The sequence below is a fragment of the Mastigoproctus giganteus genome, chromosome 8 (genome assembly GCF_048544385.1).
Source record: "Mastigoproctus giganteus isolate SK-2022 chromosome 8, ASM4854438v1, whole genome shotgun sequence".
Taxonomy (NCBI): Eukaryota; Metazoa; Arthropoda; class Arachnida; order Uropygi; family Thelyphonidae; genus Mastigoproctus; species Mastigoproctus giganteus.
Window position 1 is genome coordinate 40,011,722 of NC_143582.1, and position 26,784 is coordinate 40,038,505.

The 26,784-nt window shown below is 38.8% G+C and overlaps 1 protein-coding gene across 1 annotated transcript in view; it reads left to right on the forward strand.

Moving 5' to 3' along the window:
• c12.2 (von Willebrand factor A domain-containing protein c12.2) overlaps positions 1 to 26,784 on the forward strand; it is a 574,487-nt gene that overhangs the window by 59,924 nt on the left and 487,779 nt on the right. The window contains exon 6 of the mRNA XM_090380213.1: positions 13,327 to 13,437. Coding sequence (XP_090236339.1) covers positions 13,327 to 13,437 — 111 coding nt within the window. The remainder of the gene's footprint in view (positions 1 to 13,326; positions 13,438 to 26,784) is intronic.

The window sequence follows — 26,784 nt, forward strand, 5'->3', positions numbered from 1 at the left end:
TCCTCTTATTTTTTGTCGAAGCAGTAGCATATCCAATTTCTTGCTGTTGTCACTGAAGTTATTATATGTTACCCAAGTATTCACAGTGCATGTGCCAAGAGCTATTTCAAAGAAAACATTTTTGTACCATTTTATATTTTTTCTAAGGGCAGTATAATAAGACAACACTTGGTCCGAGACATCGACCTCCTTTTCAGCTTTGTTGAAAGATATAACAGCTGAAGGTTTAAATATGCAGTAAGTGCCGGTCGTAGTGATCACACTTGCAAATTGAATTTTGGATCTAATAAGTGAAAATCAACAGATATTATCCAGAGGCTATAAAATAAAGATATAAAGCTCCGATTTACACTTTATTACCAATTAAATGATATGTGAAAATCGTAAGAATATTATCCACAGGTTAGCAAAATAAAAATAAATTTATACTTGCGTACATAGCTTAATTAATATACATATTAATTAAACATAACACTGTAATATGATTATAATTTAAAAAAATCACTTGTTTTAGTTTCCTTTAAATTATCACTACAAAGTATATTTATAGATTTTTCAATATTGTATAACAGTCTATATTCACAATCACTTGCACCAGTTTCTTCCAATGCTCTACTCAGGGCGGCTATAGCTTTACAAGTTTGCCATTTTGTAACTGGAATTTGTTCAGGTTTATCTTCATTTTCCTCCTCCTTGGCAAAATTATCGGTAGCAGACTGAGCAATTTCTGTTAAAGCTATAGTAACTTTTAGATCACCTATGTCCACCCAGTCATTAAACTCCTGTTCATCTATGTCTTAAGACTTTTCTATGTGATCAGTATCGTGACTTAGTTGACCATCATGAATAATTAATCCACTTTTTTGAAACAGTTGCTAATGCAGGTTTCAGAAACTTCATTCCAGGCACCTGTTGTCATATGAAGTGCATCTAGAACAGTTCTATGCTTTGTGATATTGGATGATGTTCCCAAACCTTCATCTATAGACTGGATGATTCTTCGCTCCATATCTGATCTATAAAAGGTCTTAAAGGTTTTTATTATTCCTTGGTTGAGAAGTTGAATCAGTGATGTGGTATTCAAAAGTAGAAAAACAAATTCAATGTTTTGGAAAGTCAACTTTGGATGAGCTGAGCAGTTGTCCAAAACCAATACAATTTTTTTTGTTTTTCTTATAAAATTGCAAATCCCATTAACAAAAATAATCTTCAAATAAAGAAGCTGTCATCCAAGCATCGACATTATTAGCATATTCAACAGACAGCTGTTTTACTCCTTTAAAACATCTAGGTGATTTACTCTTGCCTATAACTAATGGCTGCATCTTGATTGTTTCTGTCGTATTGCACGTTAGTAAGTGCAATAGACATTTTCTGTTGTTGTTCAATGGACGCAAATTTGGTTAAAAGAACTGTAATCCTGCAGAGGCAGGGAATTTTTTAAAAATCATGCAATGGTCTAGGGTAGCCCTGTAGTGCAACCCTGTTTCATCTGTATTATAAGTGCTTAACACAGTTCGCCAAGAGGTTTTCAATGTGGTGTAAGCTGCAGAACAATCAGAATCCTCCATGAGATTTTTCTCCATGAAGATTTTTGTAAACCATCTTGTCAGCCATCTGTCCGTCACCTTAAACTCTTCATATAGTTTTTCAGAAAAATCAGCTGCTTTTTGAAGAAGAATGCTACGGTTGATTGGTGCATTAAATGAGCTGGCCCGTTTGAACCAAATGAACAGAGCTTCATCTACTGTTTGGCATTTCCCTTCACGCTTCCTTGTTTTGGTTTCACTAATGACATTACCGTTTAATGTGTGACATGATTTTAATAATTTTGATAAAGATGACTGAGGCATTACTAATTTTACTGCTGCTTCCCTTTGAGATGTATTGCCTAAGTTTAATTTATTGTGTTTCTATAATTTTCATAACTTATCTTTTTTACTCAAATTCACTCTTTCTGTTCATTGGCATTCATTTTTTTTTTTTTTTTTTTTTGGGTAGTAAAATTTAAAACACAGTAAAAAAGCTAGGTGTCAATCAATAACAAAGCACACAGCACACACAAATTGGAACTAACATGACACACACAAGTGAGATGAAGTTTAGATATAGAAATGAAGAGTAGATTTCAGCAAAGGGGAAACAACATTTTGCCATAATAATGTGAAAACACAGAATTCCATCTATTGATATTATCGCAAATACAATAAGATCAAGTTTACTACTCATTTATTTCACTAACAGAACTGTATTAACAGAAAATCCCGATAAACCTGAAACTGCAAATTGTTTTTATTGTTTTATGGTTATGACCTCCAGAAATGTGCTTTGGAAATTATCACATTGACGTTCAAAATTGATTCTTATAACCGAAAATGTGATTCTAGTAAACGATGAAAGTGTAGTGCATTTTCAGTTCTTCAAAATTTGATTCTAATAACTGGTGATGATTGTAACCAGTGCTTACTGTATCTTTCAATATATGTTACACCTGAATGCGATAAGGCAAGCTGATCAGAGGAATTTCTTGAAGTAAAGAAATAATTTTTCTTGCACTTGAACTCATTTTGATTTCGTTTCAATTAGATATTTAAAAAAAGAACATGTGTTGCATATTATTATTATTTATTATTATTATTATTATTATTATTAACCATATGATGCAAGGAAGCCTGAGGCTCTTGTTGCACCAGCCAAAAAAAAAAAATTTCTGATTTTCCCTGAGAGAGAGAGAGAGAGAGAGAGAGAGAGAGAGAGAACAAGAGTCTGAAGTAGAAGGGAATCACCAAGAAAGAGAAGAATGATTGCAAAGTTTTATTCAGAGGCCACCGGTGGTACATGATGGCCCAATAAAAAAATAATCATTGGAGCCGTCGTGTGCCACCAGTGGTACACTCAAAAATTTGGGTCAAAGGTGAAAAAATAACTAAAAGTATAGTTTATAAACGTTTATAATTCATAAAAATTCTGATAGTGTTCATATAAACACTATCAAAAAATTTTTCGGCCACATGCTAAGGATACTGTTTGCAGCATCGCTACCAATGCATTAACCTGCAAATTAATAAATCTTTGCAAGTCCAAAGTTACACAAATCTTTTGATGTTGTGCAAGCTGTCTGGACCAGCTTTTCTGCTTATCTATGTTCATGCCACTGGCACAACTACGGATAGATGAGTCAGAAGCATGGTTAATTAGTGACAGTAAATAAGAAATGACAACAGATAATATTAGATATGTCAAGTAAAATAAATATTTTCTGCAAAATACTTTTACTGAAAAAAAAACTAATTATTAAAAAAATAAAAAGAATGACAGAATATACTATGTACATGTACATATCTGAATCGATCAATCTAAGATCATTGTGCCCAAAAACTATGCATAGGTAGACCTTAGTTGTAAGATGGTAGACTTTAGACATAGCCTCTTTCTGTGTGTAACATTGAGCAAACTAGGTTAACTACTTAGTGTGTTGATTTCACGTGGAGACATTTCACCACAAGTTGCCTTTTTATTGCACAACTCTAAATAAAGGCATAGCTCCAATAGAGATATATATACAGGTAACCCTTGTATAACACAGTAGTTAGGTTCCTTATAAAATCATGTAGTGCGAAACCATGTTATACGGGATATACTATCACAACAATTCCATTTTCTGCCATATTTTCTGAATGAACCGACTCTGGCCATACATTTTTCCATCACACATGTGTTGACAATTTTACTTCTTTGAGTTATAAAGCTATGGTTTCGATACAATCCACAATTGAAAAATGTTTCCATGCCTTCATCACTCTAATAGATTCAAATCAATTTTTTCCAAAATCTGTTGTAACGATTTTCCGATGTAATGAGTTTTAAAGGTAGATATAATGCCTTAATCTAATGACTGAATTAAAGAAGTTGTATTGGGTGGTAGGAACATAGCTTCAACATTTTGGATGACTTAAATCTTTTGGATGACCTGGCACATTATCCAATAGTAATAAAACTGTGAAATGTAGATTTTTCTGCTTTAAATAGTTTTCCACAGCTGGCACAAAACAATTTAGAAACCATCCTTAAAATAAATCAGCAGTTACCCAAAATTATGCCTAAGTTCCTTGGCATAATTTAGGGCTGGAATTTAATTAAGAAATTATTCCAGTACTGTTCTTAAGAACAAAGTTTAGTAATATATACCCAGAAAAATTTATAAACAATGAAATAAAAACCAAAATAATCTTACAAAACCCATAAAAGCCACGAACTGCAAGCTTTGAAGTCACAATTTTTATGGTCTCAAACAAGCACAAGTTCAATGGCACAGAACCTAACATGTGGTTTTCCCAACAATTTTTTTTGCATAACGACTAGTGAGTCAACAGCAGGGATTCACAAAAAAGAATGGAAATGTTGACAAATTACATCCAACGTAACAGCAGAGGTTTTCTCCACACAAAAACTCAAAAATACCGTGTTATTATTATTATTATTATTAGCCAGGCTTTTGCTGCACCCACCAGCCAAAAAAAAAATTTCTGATTACCCTGAGAGAGAGAGAGAGAGAGAGAGAGAGAGAGAGAGAGAGAGAGAGAGAGAGAGAGAGAGAGAGAGAGTCAGAAGTAGAAGGGAATCACCAAGAAAGAGAATGATGATATCCAGCTCAGGACCATGGGTGTGCCAAGCCCATACTCACCAGATGTGAGCCCCTTGGGTTATGCGGGATTTGCTGCAATTCTCTAACCATGTTAGAGCAGATATAAGTATAGGTGACCCCCGCTTAACGCTGATAATTCGTTCGGTAAAAACAGAGCGCTAAGTGAATCCCTGCTAAGCGAGATTCACTTAGCGCTCAGCCATTATTAACTCTTCGAAAATGTAACTGCATTGGTTGCATTAATTATGATACAATGTTCAAGTAAACTGTCCGTTTCGCACAATGTCTAATACGGTACTGAGTGATGACTAGACTTCGGATAAATGCATATAATGCAAATATTACAAGCAATATACTTGATCATTTTTTAAAATGTTGATCTCGGAACTATGCAACAAGTCACTGTACTGCAATTAAATTAACATGCGATGAGCGTGGGAAAATTTCTCAAGTCGGCGTGGGAAATGTTTTAATGCTGTTTGCTATTAATTTTTAAGCTATCGACTCCATCAAATGAAATGATTTCGTTAAATATGCCAAAAATGCAATCTGTAAAAGAGCGTTATAGTGATCTGTGACAGCGTTATAGTCCGATACGGGTTATAATATAAGAACAGCGTTATAGCGAATCAGCGTAAAGCGAACCACGTTATAACGGTGGCCTGCTGTATATGTTATATAAGTAGTAGTCTTGTACAAGTACCGTCTTGTGCGAGGATTGCTGCAATTTATCAATCATGTTAAAGCAAAACCGTGTTGTAGAAGTACCGTGTTATACAGGGGTTGCCTGTATTGCTATTTATTTTAAGTGTATGCCACTACCCAGATCCAGGTTTCTGTCCTATTTGGGATTTCATTTGTGAAGACCTAAACAATCCACTGATAAGATATACAGTCAGTCCCTGTATAACATGTGTTTACGCTACTCGAATTCGATCATACACATTTTATAAATAGGGGAACAATATCGTATATAACACGAACTGAATTCACTTATGCACGATTTGCCTTTGTGTTTACAAGAAATGGCAATTGAATGCGGAATCACCTTAACTTAACACAGCACGATAGGAATGAAGAGAAGATTCTGAAAATGTATTTGTTTTTTACATTTGTTTTTTATATCAGTGAAAGGGAAACACATTTCACCATAATAACGTAAAAACCTACACAATTTTAGCTATCAGTATTATTGCAAATGCAATTTGATCGAGTTTACTACCAGTTTATAACAGATTCCACTAGCAGAAACGCAACTGGAAATTGTTTTTATTGTTTTATGGTAGTGACCCCCAGAAATGTGCTTTAGTAAAATGTGATCTAGTGAGGTGTTAATCGTGTCTCTGCCATTACGGTGTTGTTTATTCAGTTGCTACATGCACGCAGCTTTGTTTATGTGTATCAAGCTTGCCTCATTTTGTAATTGTGCTTTATTCCCTAAAAATGAGTAAAATACTTAAAAGGTGTGAAAAGGAAGCGTCCTGGTGAAGACACTACAGATTCAGAGCAGAAAAAAAAAGCATTTATCGATAGACAGAGGCAGACTGGTTCAAATTCTTACCCGGGAAAATTTGTAGTGGCCTCATACTAGCGTTTATGGCCAAAATCACACCGGCCTCCATCGTCTTCTGGCCTCTGGCCCACCGGGGTTTTCCCAGTAAGGCTTATGGCCAGTCCGCCTCTGTCGATAGAGAAAAAATATGAAATTGTGAAACGCTTTGAGCGAAAGAAAAGACCATGTGATATTGCACGTGCTACAGGCCTAAATGAGGCAATGCCGAAAATTACAAAGAATGCAGAGAAAATAAAAACAACTTTCATAGCAGGAACAATTCAAAGTGTAACAAAATCCATTAGATCGAGACACAAAGAATTGGAAGAGATGGGAACGGCTTTCATCTGTTTGGATAGAAGATCAAGCAAAGAACAAGTTTGCTTACCATAGCAGCTAAAGCATTAGCAACATTTTATTACATACTAGTTGTAATAAAATACATAAGTATTTTATGTATTTTATCGTAATAAATTAATATTATCTTTTTAATTTATTATATTATTATTATTAATAATAAATATAATATTAATATTACATAATAAATTAATATTAATATAAATATTTAATTGTAATAAAATACATAAGTATTTTATTATGATTATTTATTGTTTGGTAATGTTTTGGTTACAAATGTGTGTTCAATCTTGGGTGGTTGGCACCTAATTTTTCCCATAGAGCCTGTTATTTATATTGCATGATTTTGCATTGCACGAGGGTTTCTAGGAACACAACTATCGTGCTATACGAGGACTGACTGTATCTATAATATGAGAAATATTGCATTAAGTAAATTAGCCCAAATATACAAAAAACTTCAAGATTATAAATTTGAAGAATTGAAAAAGAGAGAGGTTGAGTGATTCTTTGCATAGCAAATGGTTTAAACCTCTAGTTGGAGCACTTCATATATTTTATACACCTAAAGCTGTAAAATTTATAAATTTAAACATCTAATTAGAATTGTATTAGTGCAAATTTTAGTATACTTCCAGTGTGATATTCAGTTTTGATCTTCATCATTAATTATTTTTTAATTGAAAAGTTTAGCTGTAAAAAAAAAATTCTTTATAGCACCCATTGCTATGTAAACTATCCATAGTGTTTCGTCTTTTATTCATTTCCTTCTTTTTACAACTGCTTGCTATACTGAGATTTGGCTGTATGGAAATATTTTTCTTTGCATAACAACACTACTGTTTATAATGATATTTTTTGATATTATTATACAGTATAAATAATGTAAAAAAATTTTTTGAAGTTTCTTATTTTAAACTATTGGCTTCCCCCACCTAAAAAAAAACCCACTAAAACTGATTGGTGAAGGAAATTATCGTATGCCTGCCGTTATTGTTTTTTGTGCACCTCTTAAGCAGGGCTGTGCAAATGGGGGATGCATTGGATGTGCTGCACTGGGGCTCCCCAATCAAGGGATCATCAAAGTCTCAACAGAAATAAACCAGGTCGCTTAACCCCGTTTGCATCTAGACCCCCCCAAATACCTCTGCAGGGCCCTGCTGTTAGGTAGTCACTTGGACTGATTTGGGTTTAACTATCATTATATTAAAATTACATTAGAGGATAATTATCACCTAATGTAATTTAATCATTACACATTCCAGTTAACTAAAATTTCATATCATTGTTTGCCAAGTTTTTATTATATATATTAGATTTAAATTGTGCACACTTAAAGGGCACATTATGATTATGAGGTGTATAGACCATTCATATAATTCATTAATGTTTTTTAGTGACTTTTAGTGTTACTAGTATTAGTGAAAACCAAAAGATGTAAGTAGGTTTTGTTGTATCACCCAAAAAAAAAAACAACTTTTGTCTATATAACCTGTATAGACAGAGATCATACTCTTTTCATATTCTCTCCATGCCTGAAGGTGCTGATCCATTGCCCTTAAACCTCACTAGACTGTCAACATCAGTCGCCCAGGAAGGCAGTTTATTCTAGTGGTTCATAACGTGTTGACCAAACAAATTTTCTGAGGGCCTTAGGAGCTTTTGTGAGGTGATTCATATCTGAAACCTTGTTTCAGGTCCCATATATGAATCATTAAGAGCAGGTTATCTTGGTTGAATAGGAGGAAGTTTTATTAGGGATTGTTGTTGTTAAGTGCAACGGCTACTTAGACCATATTGCACTTATGGAAGTGGTGCATACTGCCTGCGTTTGTTGATTTCGAAGCAGTTAAAAATGGTTATACAATCCTATTCGTTTTAGGAAGGAGAAGAATTCTGCAAGATTTGAATTTTGGCCTGTGATATGGCTAAGTGACAAAGGTTCCTATAAATTTGACTGAGAACTGAAAGATTTTTTTTTTTTTTTTTTTTTTTATGTAAACCCCAAACACGAGAGGTATTAGAACCTATAGTACTTAGTACCATGCTTGGGTGGAGGGTGAGAAGACGAAAGAAGATATTTGTTGACATTGGACTTGAACTTCTGTAGACTGTAATTTTCAGGAAATACGTATGAAGGAAGGTTGTTCCAGAAAACGGCAGTTGAATGAATAAACGAGCAAGATGAAAAGTTGGTTCTGTGAGTTTGAAGTTGGACAGTAAATGGATGTTGGCTGGTGGCGGCACGTGTTCGGACTGTTTTGAAAGAGAGAGCGGGAATTATAGAAGCCAATTCGGAAGAACAGTGCCCATGGAAGTATCTGTAGAAGAGGCATGCAGCAGAAACAGTACGTCTATGCGAGAGCGAGTGGAGAGACTCTGTTAGAGATGAATCATTAATTAACCTAACTGCCCTCTTCTGAATGGAATCAAGAAGCCAGAGAGAGGTTTTGGGGGCACCACCCCCAGATGTGGGAACAATATTCCATGGCAGGGCGGATTTGCGATTTATACAGAGTGAGCAGCTGTTTAGAAGAAAAGTAACGCCGAGAGCGAAAGAGAAAACCAAGTTTTTTAGATGCAGAGGAAGCAATATTTGTAATGTGTTTGTGCCAAGAGAGATTAGAAGTCAGGGTAATCCCCAAAAGAGATATATCATATTGCCTAGAAATCGGAGTGTCACTAAAGATAAGCATAGGAGAAGAAGAATCCTTTTTGCGAGATATAAGACAAGACTCAGTTTTAGAAGGGTTGAAATCAACTAAGTTGCCTTTGCCCCACTGGAGAAATACCTGAAGATCGGCGTTTAAGGAATTGGTAGCAAATTTTCGAGAAATTGAAGCTGATTGAGCAGGACAAGGTTTCTCAAAATTGAAAGTGGAATGCAATTGCTATCATCAGCAAAACTATGGATAGGATTTCCAGTCAATGGAAGAAGGTCATTAATATACAAGAGGAAAAGAGTGGGGAAAGAACTGAACTTTGGGGACACCGGCATTAGTGGAGAAGTTAGGAGACAGAGAGCCATCTACCATCACCCTCAGTGAGCGATCAGAGAGAAAACTGGATAACCAATTACAAAAAACAGTTGGCAAACCATAAGATGGAAGCTTGTTTAGAAGACCTTTATGCCAAACACGATCAAAAGCCTTTGAGATGTCAAGAGCAACTACTTGTGTTTTACCGAAACTTTCCATTGAATTAGTCCATAAATGGGTAACATAAGCCAGAATATCACCAGTGGATCGACGCTGATGGAATCCATACTGGCGATCGTTGATCAGATGGAAGATTTCTAGGTGGTTTAAGAGTTGGCGGTTAATTGATTTCTCCATTACTTTAGAAAGAGTAGAAGTAATTGCAATTGGACAATAATTGGATGGGAGGGATTTGTCACCCTTTTTAGGAACTGGCTGGATATGAGCAAATTTCCAATCAGAAGGAAAAACACCTTTGGAATAAGAAAGTGAAAAAAGGCGGCAAAGAATAGGAGTAAGTTCAGAAGCACAGGTTTTGAGAACAAGTGGAGAAATACCATCGGGACCTGGAGCTTTCTTTGCATCAAGATTCGTCAAAATCCTTCTGACATCCTTTTGACAGAAGACCACAGGAGGCATTGAATGGAGCGTGTTGGGAATGGTGGGAGGTGTTTTACCAAGATCATTAATACATGAGTTGGAAGAAAAATGGGATGCTAGCAGGTCAGCTTTATCTTTGGCTGAAGTTACAACAGAACCGTCTGGTTTGGACAGAGGTGGGAGCAGAGATGGGCAAAGGTTGCTGCCAATAGCTTTGGCAAGAGACCAGAATGCTCGGCTACCATTAGGGCAAGAAGCAAGTTTTCTACTCTTAGCCTGTTCAAACTCTAGTTTGGACTGATTAATAACTGCTTTACAATTGTTGTGAGCTTTGGTGTAGGCAGAAAATGAAACTGGAGAATTAGAAACAAGCCAATTACGATATGCAACATTCTTCTCTTGAACAGCCTTAGCACATTTATTGGAAAACCAAGGTTTAGATAAAGGACGAGATTTTAAAGTGGAGTGTTGGGATAAAGGATTCCATTCCTGCAAAAATAATTTCATTGACATGATCTGAGCAAATGTTGACATCAGAAGTTTTGAAACAGTAATCCCACCAAGGAAAAGAAGAAAAGAAGTCTCGCAGGTCATTCCATTTTGCATTCTTGTAATGCCAAACAACACGAGGTTGAGAATAGCCATGAGATAAAGGTTCCATTGGAGAAGAGACAATCACCAAGTTGTGATCTGAAGTGCCTAAAGGACCTCTCACTTCGACCGTGTACTTAGAAGGATTGTTTGTGAGAAAGAGATCAAGCGTATTGCCTGTATGATTAGGATTGTCCGGTATTCTTGTAGGTAAATGAACAATATATGCAAGGTCATTAGTAATTGCAAAAGCCTCAGCATCTCTACCAGCTGGGTCGGTGTGACTAGAAAACGGAAGCCAGCTGGAGTTGTGAACATTAAAATCACCAAGGAAAATTACCTCACTGTTAGGAAAGTTGGACTAGAGAAAGTCAAGTTGCAAAGAGAGGAAGTCAAAGACTTCCAAGTGATTAGTGGAATTGGGAGAACAGTAGAGATACAACAGATGAATTTGACACAATGAGGTAGAGAGATTTTAAGCCAAAGAAGATCAAAGAGAAAAGATTCCAAATTGCCAAGTCTCTGACAGGGAATATCAGAACGGACATATGCACAAGTACCACCTTTGAGGTGAAAGGAATCATACAGCGAATAATTTGGTCATCTGAGATGAGCAGTAGTTGAATCAACCGATAACTGAGATTCTGTCAGAAAAAGTACATGGGGTTTGGCAGACTGCAAGTGGAAATGGACATCGTTGAGATTAGAATTGAGACCACGTATATTTGTGAAATGAATTAGGAAGTGCTTGGGAGGTTTAGATCTTTTTGTAGATAAGCTTGCTCTATTAGTTTGACAATTCATGGTGTATTCAATAATAAGAAAAAGTGGGTGGGACATGCTGTATGAAGTAATGAAATTTTTGGATATGGCGTACATATGGTAAGAATATACCCAGATCCTTGACATAACATGGCCTCGACAATGCTCCCCTCATATACACTACTCGGACTTCCTCCAATCACTATCTGGCAGAGTAGAGGTAGCAAGATTATACACTAGCTGATCGAGAAGCCTCCTACAGAGTTACCAATAGGTCGAGCATTATTATATAGAGTACAGTCCAGAAGTATGTGTTTGACTGTGAGTGGTGTATGACAATGACTACACTGCGGAGGATCATTTCCTGACAAAAGAAACATATGGGTTAAATGAATATGGCCGATTCTGGCTCTGGCTAGAATTACTTCTTATCTGTTTGCTATGGAGCTAGAAGCCCATAATTTTGGTAAAGCTTTTATTTGGAGTAGTTTATTATGAAATTGTATTTGCCACTGAAGAGTCCATTGATCTTTACATATTCTTTGTATATTCATTTTATAATCTGTGACCGGTACTAGGGAATTCGTTGGGGCTGAGCTGGATGGATTTTTGACAGCATCATCTGCAATTTCATTTCCTGGTATTCCGGTATGGCCAGGGATCCAGCAGAAGATAACCTTTTGCTGATGCTCTCTAAGATGTATCAACTGTGTTCTGATGAGCTTTAATAACGGGAATTGGGAATTGTTTTGCAATGCTAATATGGAACCTTGCGAGTCTGTGTATATTATGCTCTTTTTAATTGACATATGGAAAACATTTTCTAATTCAAGCTTTATGGCATATAATTCAGTCATGTAGCTACTGCACTCTGTCGGAAGAGATAGAGAAATGATGTTATCAGGGAGTACCACTGCTGCACCCGATCCACTCTCAGATTATTAGGGATCTCAGTTGTGTTACATAGCACAGCTTGAACAATAAGGCCCTGATTCAATAAAGGGATCACTCACAGAATTTCCAATGTGAGTCATTACTTAATCACATGCCATGGTATTTTGGATGCTCTTATATTAACCTTAGTTATAGTTTTAAAATATTGAGGGATAAATTTGCAAAATGTTACAGAAGACAAATAAACAAAATTCAGAAATCAAATAAACAAAATTCAGAAATCAGTTAAGAAAGTATTACTTGTGCAAGCTACTAAAGAAATGACTTGATGCTATCAAATATCATACTCTATGAAATGAAATTTAAAATGTAGAACTAGCTAGATAATTGTGATTAGTCTTCACTGAATCCCCCTGCTGATTGCCATTGCATTATAATTATTTGGATTTGGTTGTAAGCACTACACTTTGTACCAAATTATAAAATAATTACAGTATTATTTACAGTACTATTTATATTCAGTTAGATATATTTTGTATAATTCTATAAAGAAAAATTTATCAATAACGTTGGGTTTTGGCATTAAAAGTACCAGTAATAACAGCAGTTTATTCAGACAAGTATAACTTCTGAAGTGCATGCTTGATTTAAAAACTAAACCCAGCTATGTGATCAATGCAAAAAGAAAAACTCTAAAGGTGAATCAATAAATTAACAATTCAGTTAAATGTTAAAAAAAAAAAAAAAAAAACTCACAAATTTGCCAAAACTCATTAATTTATCTAGATCAGAAAAACACTGAAACTGTCTCCTTTATAGATGAATGTCAGTGTAAATTTTCATTAGATTCCTAATCTTGATTGGGATTAATATATAAAAAGTTTCTTTACTAAAAACTGAATTTATTCTAATTCTTTGATTGTCTGATTGCATAGTTTTTATTTTAGGAACTTACTAACAGAGAAGTGGAGTATGTAGCATTGTCAAGAGATGTAACAGAAAGTGATTTGAAGCAGCGTCGAGAAATTAAATCAGGAAGTGCTATTTATATTGATCAGGTAAAGAAACACGTACAGAGGGTTCTTAAATTAATATATCAAAAGAAATTTGAATAAATTTTTTATTATTTGAAGATTTGTAAGTTTTTTTAATATAACTCGCTATGCTTATTATTATTATTATAATAGGGTTAGCAAATTGAATTTTATTATTATTATTATTAATATCATAAAAAGCTATCATATGTGTGCCTCTTTGAAAGAGTAAAAGATCTGTTGAATGGGACACTTGTCAGTAAACTGTACAGTAAAATCTAGTTAATTCAAATTTCAGGGGACCAAAATATATGTTTGGATTTAAGTGCTTCCAAAATATCCATACAAGCTGGAAACATGTTAGTGGTAATTAATCAAGAGAAAGTTTGTCAGATATGCCTATTAGCAGTGCGGAATTTTCCTAATTCTAATTTAAAATGACAATTAGGTTTAGGGGAACGAGAGTAGCCTTGTTATGGCCAAGTTTTTATGGCTCCGGATTATAGAGAAGTTTTGTTTAAAATTTTTTCTGTTTTATTAATTTAAATTGGCATATTAATTTATTTTCTAGAGTAGCTTTATATTCCTAGTTACGATACTTATTTTAATTTTTAACCTCGATAGAGATTTTTTAGGTTATTACTTAGTAACGGTATCCAATCCATGTGTTTTACAAGTTTTGCAGCTCTGGTGAATGAAAAGTTTTCAGCTGTATTTAGCCGCTTTATTGACTTAATTGTTATATTAAATTATTTTCTATAACTAGCTTATAGACCTAGTCAAGATCCTTGGTTTATTCTGAATTTAGATAACGAGATTTTGGAAGTTAATTAATACTTAGTGTCTATAGCTTTACTGTTCGTAACTTGCCGCCATTGTTATACGATACACTGTTATATCCCATATTAGATAGCATTATCAATTAATCAGTAAAATTTATTGATCTTGTTAATCTTCATTGTCAATTAAATTGTACTGTTTTTTAAACTAAATACATATAACGATTCAGATTTTACAAATGTAACATTATTAATTAATACATAACTTGATACGGAAGTTACATGATGAAACTTGGAGATAATACTCGATACTGAAAAAAAAAAAATATATATATATATGTATTTATTTATGTCTATAGTGTTATAACTGCATTGGGATATAAGTTTAGGGTTATAATTTTGTATTGAAATTGAATCGAAATCATGACTCAGACCAGAGCAGCAAAGCAAAAGGCTCAAGCTAATGGGAGTGCTGTGGCTCAGGGGAGAACTGGGGGGGGGGGGCAGTTGTCCTCTGAATCACAGCCTTTTAAAATGCACTGCTTGTTTTATGTTTGTGGAGCAATCAGGAACGGGACATGATATTGCCAAGAGGAATGCCTTTGTGTGTGTGTGCGCATTCTAAAGAGTGTGAGGAAATCAGCGACAACTCAGCGTTGTTATGGGCCTATATGAGAGCTTGAAGGACGGGGTGGATGCCCTCGAAGGATCTAAATTGAGAGAATTGCCCTCTGAATCACAGCCTTTTAAAATGCACTGCTTGTTTTATGTTTGTGGAGCAATCAGGAACGGGACATGATATTGCCAAGAGGAATGCCTTTGTGTGTGCGCATTCTAAAGAGTGTGAGGAAATCAGCAACAACTCAGCATTGTTATGGGCCTATATGAGAGCTTGAAGGACGGGGTGGATGCCCTCGAAGGATCTAAATTGAGAGAATTGCCCTCTGAATCACAGCCTTTTAAAATGCACTGCTTGTTTTATGTTTGTGGAGCAATCAGGAACGGGACATGATATTGCCAAGAGGAATGCCTTTGTGTGTGCGCATTCTAAAGAGTGTGAGGAAATCAGCAACAACTCAGCATTGTTATGGGCCTATATGAGAGCTTGAAGGACGGGGTGGATGCCCTCGAAGGATCTAAATTGAGAGAATTGCCCTCTGAATCACAGCCTTTTAAAATGCACTGCTTGTTTTATGTTTGTGGAGCAATCAGGAACGGGACATGATATTGCCAAGAGGAATGCCTTTGTGTGTGTGTGCGCATTCTAAAGAGTGTGAGGAAATCAGCGACAACTCAGCGTTGTTATGGGCCTATATGAGAGCTTGAAGGACAGGGTGGATGCCCTCGAAGGATCTAAATTGAGAGGCCCATCAAGCTCTCAGCTGCTCACATCAATGCCAGAGCTTGCACTGGATCATCACGCAACACAGCGGCAACCCCCAAGGCAGAATGCACTGGTTCCCACAGGAACTGGTAGTTGTTGGTGACTCCATTGCCAGGGAAACAGGGAACATATTGTGTAAAAAGGATAGGTGAAACAGGATCAAGGTATGTCTGCCAAGGTGCAAAGGTTGATGACGTTGTAGAGCAGATACCATCTTTTAAGGGCACAAAAGGTGATATTGTTGTACATGCTGACACTAAAGATATTAAGAGTAGGAGACCGGTGGAATTACTTAACAAGTATAGGTCACTCTTCAAAAAAGTCATGAATTAGGGTTAAATTTGAAAGTGTCTGCAATTCTGCCCAGACACAATAGAAGGAAGTATATGATGAGAGACTTGTCGATCAATTCGGCCCTGGAGAGAGATTGTGCAACACTCAAGGGGTAGAATTTTTCTCAGCCTGGTCGGCGCCTCCGTAGCCAGGTGGGAAGGAGCAGAAGTGCATAGCATACGCTTCTTGATTATACCGGGGTTCGAACCTGTCACCACCAAATACGGAGGATGCGGAAAGGTCAAGGGAATGACCACCGCATATTCCCGGAGTAATACGGCCTTAGTTGCAAATGCTCCTAAAAAAAAAAAAAAATCAGCCTGGTCTGTGGTTGTCAACAGGAGAGACTGCTTCTACAGGGATTGGATACACTTAAATAGGAAGGGTGCAAGGATATTTGCTGATGCTATCAAAGCAGTGTTAGGTGAGTCGGAAAACTGCTAGCTTGTGGGGGATACACGGACTAATAGATTAACAGAGGCTGCTGGCAGAGTGAAAGTGATTCTTGCGCTGCTTCTATTGAAATAGCAGCCTGTAAAACAAGATGCAGGTTATTTCAGAGACTGCTTGGAGTCATTGCAGTAGAGGTAAACACATGGGTTGTGTTAGAATAGATAAGAATAGGAACAGGTGCATGTATACTTGCACCTGTATAAGGCAATGGTCAGGTCACACCTTGAGTACTGTATATAGGTCTGAAAGCTTCATTTCAGGAAGGATGTAGAGCTGCTGGAACAAGTACAGAGAACGGTAACAGAAGATTAGCGAATGGAACAAAGGGTTGCTCCTATGAAGATGGGTTATGCTATTAGTTAAGAAACACATAAAATCCAAGGAAGTGCAGCCAGTCAACATCGCTGGACAGTGAAGTGTTGAAACAGTTTGGTGTGACATAGGCACTGGGGGATAAAAATTGCTTGTAGGAGTGTGTTATTGTTTGTTATTTGGTTTTTAGGAGCATTAGCAACTAAGGCCATATTGCTCCGGAGATATGCGGTGGTCATTCCCTGTCCTTTCCACATTCTCTGTATTTGGTGGTGACAGGTGTGTTATAGGCCTAATGACTCTGATGAGTATAATAAAAATTGTACAGAGAAATAGAGTGGGCCAGTAAATCAGAGTGTCTTATAATGGGGGATTTTAATTTCCCAAATATTGACTGGAATTTGTGGGTTGGTCATTCACACATTAGCAAGGTTTTTATGGATTTATTGGATGATTGTTTTCTACATCAGCATGTTCAGAAGGAAACTAGAGGGAGTAATACTCAAGATCTGATTATCAGTAGTGATTCTTCATGCATTAAGAATCTGCAGATAAAGGAACCACTAGGTGGCAGTGATCACAGAGGAATTTACTCAAAGAGGTAACTACCATCAGAGGTAAAGGGAAGGGTTTTTGCTTTCGTAAAGGCGACTATAGAGGTCTGAGACAGTATTTAAATTCTATACGGTGGGACCAACTGATGATGTTATCAACAGCAAATTCAAAATGGAAGGCATTCAAAGAATTAATCTTGGAAGCTACTAGGCTTTACATACCAACTAAAAAATGATGTTCAAGGTTTAGGCCTAAATAGATGTTAGATGAACTAATGAGACATGTGGCAGAGAATAAAAACGAATGGGATACATAAATTAATGGGTGACATGGAAGCCTATGATAGATATAAGCTGGTCTGTAACCAGATGACAGGAGATTAGGCAGGCAAAAGCAGATTATGAGAAATTTTTGGCAGAGGATGCAAAGAAAAACACCACAGAGTTCTTTACCTTTGTAAACTCTAGAAGGAAAGGAATAAATCAGATTGGTCCACTGGATATTGATGGTTCAACTGTTGCCAATCCTGCTCAGATGGCTAACAAACTAAATGAATATTTCGCATCTACATTCACACATGAGGAGTTATTCCGGGAGGGCAATGCCAGAGGTGAATTAAACTCTGGCAGTGAGCTAATTTTGTAATGACTGAGAGGAAAGTGGAGGAAAAATTGTTGAAGATAAACATAAAACAGGTACCAGGGGTGGATCGGATCTATCCAGTTATATTAAAGGAGGCAGCAAAGGAAGTAAGCAAACCCTTAGCCATAATTATGAGGTACCCATGGACTGAAGATGTGGAAATGTGTCCCCAATTCACAAAAGAGGATCAAAGGGTGACACAAGTAATTATAGACCTGTTAGTTTAACTTCTGTTCCAGAGAAATTAATGGAGGCACTTTTTAAAGAAGCACTGCAGGATCATCTAGACAAGCCTTCAGTTATAGCTCGGACAAAGCTTGGTTTTGTTAAGGGGAAGTCTTGTCTGACAAATTTGATTGGATACTATGATGTTGTCACAAAGTTACTGCATGCAGGGAATAACTTTGATATCATATATTTGGATCTTAGAAAGGCTTTTGATACTGTTGCAAATGGAAGACTGCTGCAGTCTTCCATTTGCAACAACTGCTGAAGAGCTGTCGAGCTGGTCTGCAAGAGTAGCTCATTATTTAGGCTATCAACTTCCACAACAAAAGATGGAAGTCTGTTCCACCAATCAACTACCCGCTGGCTAAAAGCAAACTTCTGCAATTCTGTCCTACAACTGTCTTTCCTCAATTTGAATTTATGCCATCTTAGGTGATTATTCTGAGCAAGAGATATAATCCATTAGCATTGAGCTTGCTTAAACCATTCAAGGCCTTATACACCTCAGTCAGATCACCTCGCAGGTGCCTAGTCTCCAAACACTCTAATTTGCACTCTTAAGCCTTTCTTCGTAAGAGCAACCCTTTGTTCCATTCGCTAATCTTGTTGCCCTTCTCTGTACTTGTTCCAGCAGCTCTACATCCTTCCTGAAATGAAGTTTTCAGACCTATATACAGTACTCAAGGTGTGGCCTGACCATTGCCTTATACAAGGGGCTAATCACTTCCTTATCCCTGCTAGAAAAATTCCTGTATATCATTGACAAGACACCATGAGCTACTCTTACAAACCGTCTGCATTGTTCAGAAAACTTTATATCTGACTGCACAGTTACCCCCAGGCCCTTTTCATTCTCTACCAACCTGAATGTAGTACCACAGAGTTGGAATGTTACTTTAGGGTTACTGCTACCCATATGTAGTACTTTACATTTGTCAATATTAAACTTCAGTTGTCACCTCTCAGCCTATCTGCTCAACTTTTTATATCCTGTTGCAGTAGTGTACCGTCATTAACAACCCTGTTAACCTTCATATCGTCTGCAAACTTAAACGTTAACCCTGATATACCTTCATCAATAACATTAATAAATGCGGAAAATAACAATGGACCCAACACTGAACCCTGGGGGACTCCAATAATAACATTAATTCCCAAAGAGAAGTGTCCATTGATTACCACTCTCTCTCTCTTCTCCTACTCAGCCATCCCTTTATCCATAGCAGCAATTTGCCCTTAAAGCCATACTGCTACAATTTGTACAGTAGTCTTTCATGTGCAGCAACATCAAAAAGATTTCTTAGATCCAAATATATGATATAAAAAATATTTTTTGCATCCAGTTCCTTTGTGACCACGTCATAATATCCAATCAGATTGATCAGACAAGACTTCCCCTTAACAGACTCATGCTGTAAAACCCATGTTATACTAAACAGTAGTAGTCATGGCAAGTGCTTGTAATAAAAAAAATCAGAACAGTTTTTTACATATATAAAATAAATTTAACATAGGCTAACAATGTGCATAATCTATTATGTAGCACAGAGTGAAACGAAAGTAAAATAAAATAAATGACAGGTTTAATGTTAAATAGTAACACAGAATATGTTAAATACATACAGTACAAAAAGCTTTCAATTATTATGGTAACCTTCATCAGTTGAACTGAAAGTTTAGGAACGTAGAACTTAAGAGCATATAGTGCCAGTCATGCCTAGTAAACAGCATGATGTAACAACTAATTGTTTGAAGTTGAAGCCTGTGGTTGTGATGTATGTGAATGTTGCCAATGTTTGTCAGTCATAAGAATGGTTGGCTCAATAATAGGGTAAACATGACATCCACTGATTCTGTTGACCAAAGTACTACAGCATGTGATGTGCAACAACTCCAGCCAGGCACGGCGTCGGTAATGGCGGGACCAATCGACAGCCATGACATCACGGTTTGGGTGAATGTTGTTTTGGTTGATCAGAAGTGCTCAGCAATGGCAGTACCCGCTAAGATGACTCTTTCGTGTTCTGAGATACATTTGCCAAGCCTTCTGCCAGTTTCTCCGACGTAGCAACCAGTGCAGTCACGGCAAGAAATGCGGTAGACTAGTCCACTTTGTAGTAAGGTGGGAACCAGTGTTTTTACTCTAGAGATGAGGGATCGCAATTTCCTGCCCGGGAGCTATATGCACTTTATCCCACGAGATTTCAGAACTCTAGAAACCTGCTGTGATAGGTTCGGGTAATATGGGATAAAGGCGCTCGCGGCAGAATCATTACGTTGAATGTTCCTGTTGGTCACTATGTGGTCACGTGCCCGTAAGTCACACCTGTCTAGGATACTGGTGGGATAGCCACACCTCTCAAGATCTGTCTTGACTCTAGGGTGGGTCCAGGCACCACTTAACATGATCCGCACAGTACCAAGAAGATGGCTGCGCGTGTGTGCTAACTGGTAGTTGGTAAATTGGCCAGCACATCTTGGCTTGCGATAGAATGTTGTTTTCAAGTGCATGCCCTTATGTTGGACAAGGGTGTCTAAGTATGGTAGGGTATTGTACGACTCTAGTTCGATGGTGAATTTTATGAAACGTGGCAGAGAGTTGAGGTGGTCTAAGAGTTAGTCGCTGACCCATGCTGCGATGTCATGGTTGTTGATCGATCCCACCATTACCGACACCGCACTTGGTTGGAGTTGTTGCATGACATCATGTGCTCTAATACTTCAGTCAATAGAAGCAGTGGATGTCTTGTCCGCTCTATTATTGAGGCAACCATTCTCATAACTGAAAAATGTTGGCAACGTTCACATACATCACAGCCACAGGCTTCAACTTCAAACTGTTAGTTGTTACATCACGCAGTTTACTGTGCACGAATGGCACTACACGCTCTTAAGTTCTATGTTTCTAAACTTTCAGTTCAACTGATGAAGGTTACCGTAATAACTGAAAACTTTTTGTACTGTATGTATTTAACATATTCTGTTTTTCTATTTAACATTAAACCCATCATTTATTTTATTTTACTTTCCATTTCACTCTGTGCTATATAATAGATTATACAGAACAAATCCAGATAGGACCTGGCACATTTTGGCCTTAGTTGCCCTTGTGCTCTTAAATACCAATACAAATCCAGAGCTCACAGGCCTCTTTACCTATGTTCGAGCTATTCTTGGCCATCAAACATACAACATAGTCATGAAACTGCAAAAGAACTTCATTTTTATAGCCCGTGGTAGGCAACATCTCAGATTTGCCCACTGGTGTAAGTCAAACAATGTTATTCCAAAAGGTTTTCTTTACAAACCTCTATTTCCTAGTGAATCTATGTGAAGTGCCTGCCGGAACTTCAGCTACAAGACCCTCAATATTTGGAACAGCCCCTTCATCCTGATTTACGAAATGCTTCCACCAGTAAAGCAGCCCTGATGCTTGAACTTAGAAGTTTGGTTCCTGGCTCTATTTACTCAAGTATAATCCATTCCTTGTGCTCCCAAATTGTCAGAGCATTATTGTGCCCGTCAAAAACATAAGTTCGCAATTTTAATCCTGAGTCCCTTGACTCTCATCATCCACATAGTAAAACTACTGCAAATTGCACACAATTTGTACTGAACTTAGTACAAATTGTGTTCACAAAGTGCAACAGATAGATCTGTTGACTTTGTGAATGAAGTTTTCCATTCTTTCCTGAAGCCCACCAATTACTGATATTGTTTTAGGTGTAGAAGCATCATTAACGCGTTTCCCTGAAGAAGTGGTGAATGCAATTCACCTGAAAACCGCAGCAATTTTACATCATGCTCGCCCTGCTTCTTCCAATCTCAGCTGCGAAAAAATCTCTACCCTTAAAGCATTGAAGCAAGGTTCATCCATTGTCATCCTTCTGGCAGACAAAGGGCGTCGACGGTCGTACTGAATCGTACAGATTACAAGACGAAAGCCCTGTTGCTCCTACATGACACTTCTGTCTATCGACCCTCAACTGTTCCTCCCATCAAAGCCTTGGAACGATGGGAGTTGAAAGTAAACATCCTGATCAATAATTGGCTTAAGCAAGAGAAAATAACAGAATCTGCATGTACTTGCCTCTGTGCCTCTGTCTGCCAGATCCTGCATTTCTCCCCTCGACGTGGGCACCTGTACGTGGTGAGGCAACCTCCCAGTGACGCTGCTGGACTTCCAGACTAGCATCACTGGGATCCAACGCCCACAGCCCAGGTTCCAGGCTTACATCAATGGAATCCGGCGTGTTTGCCGTGCGCTGCGAGCGTGGAAATTCGGAAAGGGGGATCCTGGTGGTTGAGGGGCCCAGCTTCAATACACCACTTTGGCCCCTGCTTCGACAAGATGGGTGGTCCTGGAAGGCCCGGCTAGGATCAATCGGCCAGTAGGCTCGCCTGCGAGGGTCAACCGTGTCAATGCCACGCCCCTACCCTCATGGTCCGAGGGACAGGATTCAGGCTGGCGGCGGTGCGGGTATAGTGTCTGGGTAGCCCTGGCGTCCCACTCCCGAGCGCATTTATTGCATGCCGGGTAGTGGGCGTCCCTTTGGGCTCCGTGGTGGGTGGGGAGCCCGGGCACTGAACAAATAAAAAAACTCCATGAATCCTGATAAACTCATTTCTTCAGGGGCCTCAACCCGGTCCCTATCTGCAAACATAGACGAAGACCCAGATAGTATTATTAGTACAAAGAGGCAGCGAACAGAAGTAACATCAGGTCCTGTACCAAGGTTCCTAATTATGCACTCAACCGGTGAAAAACCGATTGGTAAAATGTCGCCCTTTTTCATTCAAAAAGGGTTAGATGGGTTAGCAGGTTCTCCCAAATCAGTTAAGAGGCTCCGTTCTGGAGACCTCTTAATTGAAACTAAAAATGACAGGCAATCCGAACATCTACTCCGAACAACATCAATCGGAGGAATACCTATAACAGTGACACCACACAGAACACTCAATTCATCGAGAGGTGTCATTTCAGAGTGGGACCTTCTCGACGTAACCGAGGAGGAAATCTGCTCCGAATTAAAACCCCAGGGAGTTATTGCCGTCAAGAGAATTACTGCGCGAAGGGATGGAAAAATTGTGAAAACCAGGAGCGTTATCCTGACGTTTAACTCTCCTAAACCTCCTGACGAGATTAAAGCTGGATACATCAACTGTTCAGTGCATCCATACGTTCTGAACCCTTTACGGTGTTTTAAATGCCAGAAGTATGGACATTCTCAAATGGCCTGCCGTGGAGTCCTTGCATGCGCTCGATGCAGTGCAAAGGACCAGACAACAACATGTTCAGCCACAAAACCCACCTGTATTAACCGTGAGGGCGAACACCCGGCCTACTCACGAGCATGCCAGAGGTGGAAAGAAGAAAAGGAAATTCAACGGCTGAAGGCAGAGCTAAATATATCATACCAGGAGGCAAGGAAATCGGTCAAACCCCTGAATATCAACAAACCTACCTACGCCCAGAAGGTAGCAGGGAGATGTTCCGTCGGAACTCAGACGGACATGACCATTCCTCCAAAGGAGTCTTTCACTCCCATCGCGCGGTATCTTTTAAGTTCTCAAAAACCTGCACAAAAGGACCAATCAGCTGCCACTCCTATATCGGTACCTCCTAATGCTCCACAAGTAACAAAGATAATTATGAAAGAAAAGAATAAGAAAGGGGAAGTCCCCCCTAGTACCCAAGAAAAGATGGATGTCGAGCAGAAGGAGGTACCCGAAGATTCAGTCTTGGAACTCTTTGCGGAGGAGGAAATGGACACGGGACAGTGTCCATTCTTCCCCAAAAAAGACAAATCCAAGACTGATAAAAGTAAGCCCTCAGCACCTCGGAAGCCGCCTGATGGACCCGCCAAGCCAAAATAATGGCTAAATTCCTACAATGGAATTGTCGTGGATTCCGGCGAAATATTGATGACATCAAGGCCCTCCTGCAAAAGCACGAGCCAGTTTGCTTTTGCTTGCAGGAGACATATCTAAAGGCAAATGACGATCCCACGATGCATAACACCACAATTTTTCGTAAGGATAGAATTGTGGATGGCTCTGTACATGGGGGAGTGGCTATCCTTGTGGGTAACCAGACCCCAGTGCAGCCCTTACTAATTACAACTAGCATAGAGGCTGTTGCAATTCGCCTTACGGTGGGATTTTTATTAACTGTGTGCTCTATCTATTTGCCACCTGGGACTGACATCTCCCAGGCAGACCTTGATGATCTTCTAACGCAGTTGCCTCCCCCTTTCTTACTTCTCGGGGATATGAATGGACATAACACCCTGTGGGGTAGTGCTAACATCAACGGAAGGGGACGAGTCATAGAGCGTATGCTCAATGACCTTTCCCTTCTAAATACTGGAACAAACACCTTCTTCCACATGCCTACCCGTACTTTTTCTGCCATTGATCTCTCTATCTGCTCCCCTTCTCTGCTCCCTTCACTCACTTGGGAAGTGGAGGAGAATCCATACGGAAGTGATCACTTCCCTGTGATAACCTTGTTACACAGTGGGAGACCATGTCTTCCCTTCAGGTTACCACGGTGGAAGTTTGATCAGGCTGACTGGACTGCCTTCCAACATCAGGCAAATTTTGATCTTTGCACAGTCAGTCAAGAGCCTATCAATGATGCAGTTAAGTACATCACAGAAAATATTGTCCAAGCAGCTGCGAATACAGTTCCAAAAACATCTGCCCGGTTTCCACCATTTCCCAAACCTTGGTGGAATTCACAATGCACAGCAGCAAAAAAGGCTCAAAACAAAGCGTGGGGGATATTCCGCCGATATCCTACCACGACCAACCTTATAGCCTTTAAACGTGCACGAGCCAAAGCACGCTACATCCGTCGTCAGAGTCAAAAGGAATCGTGGATCCGTTTTACATCATCTATTAACCAGTCTACCAACTCTAAGGTAGTCTGGGATAAAATCCGGAAAATGAAGGGGAAATATACATCCCACCCTTCCTCAATCCTAGATTATAATGGATGCGCTATTGCAGATCCAACTGCAATAGCCAATGCTCTTGGGGAAACATTCTCTAACATCTCCGCAACATCCTCGTACTCCCCAGAGTTCCTGGTCCTGAAACATAAACTGGAAAAACAAGCACTTAATTTTAAGACCAAGGGCCTCTATCCCTACAACGGGGCGTTCACTATAGAGGAACTGAAAAGAGCCCTCACTCTTTCCAAAGCAAGTGCTGTTGGACCAGATGGCATCCATTATGAAATGATTAAACAACTTTCACCAAAATCTATGGGTTGTCTGCTCTTTCTGTATAACAGAATCTTTACTGAAGGGCAGTTTCCGGACTCCTGGCGAAAGGCAATCGTTCTTGCCTTCCCTAAGCCAGGAAAGGATCCAAAAGTCACCACCAACTATCGTCCTATTGCTCTGACTAGCTGTCTGTGCAAAATCCTGGAGAGAATGGTCAATTCTCGTTTAATATGGTATTTAGAATCAAATGACCTTCTCTCCAGCATCCAGTGCGGCTTCCGAAGGAACCGGTTCACTTTGGACCATCTTATTAGATTGGAAGCATCCATCCGGGATGCTTTCCTAAAACGCGAACACTTGGTGTCGGTGTTCTTTGACATGGAGAAAGCGTATGACACAACTTGGAGGTTTGGCATTTTAAAAGATTTACATAGCCTAAGGCTAAGAGGGCATCTGCCCCTTTTAATTCAAAACTTTTTAGCCAATCGATCGTTCCAAGTTCGTGTGGTATCCTCACTCTCTCGCTCCTTTAGCCAAGAGGAGGGAGTACCACAAGAATCAGTATTAAGTGTCACGCTTTTTGCCATAAAAATAAACTCCATCACAGAACAACTTCCTCCAACTGTAAACAGTGTCCTCTACGTTGATGACTTTAGCATCTTTTGCCAGTCGTGCAACATGAGGGTTATTGAAAGACAACTGCAGAAAGCCATCGATAGTCTGAATTCCTGGGCACTTGCTAATGGCTTCAGGTTTTCGCCGGAGAAGACCGTTTGCGAACACTTTTGTCGCAAGCATAATCTTCATCCTGAACCTGAATTAAGGCTCGGACAAAATGCTATTCCAGTAGCAGCGAACACAAAATTCTTGGGACTCATATTCGATAAAAAATTGACCTTTTTGGATCATATTCGTCAACTCCGCACAAAGTGCACAAGAGCTCTCAATATGCTCCGCTCGCTCTCCTCCTTATCTTGGGGTGCAGACCGATGCACCCTTCTACGGCTTTACCGTGCACTTGTGCGATCCAAATTAGATTATGGGTCCCAAGTATATTCTTCAGCCAGAGACAGTGTGCTTCGATGGCTGGATCCTGTCCATCATCAGGCTATACGTATTGCTACTGGAGCATTTCGAACATCTCCTGTCCAGAGTTTATACGTCGAAGCAAATGAACCACCGTTATCGTTTTGACGTAAGCAGTTGTCTTTAAAGTACGCTTTAAAACTGAAATCCCTGCCAGACCATCCTACGTGGCCCTTCGTTTTTGAGCCACGATGGGAAAACTTGTACAATACCCGTAAGACTGCTAATCGTCCTTTTGGTATTCGTCTCCAAGGGCTACTCAATGAACTCAATATCAAGGTAGACAAGGTTGCCCAAACATCAAAGCAACCCTTTCCACCCTGGCATGCTCGTGTCCTGGCATGCGACTTGTCGCTTAGAAACTGGG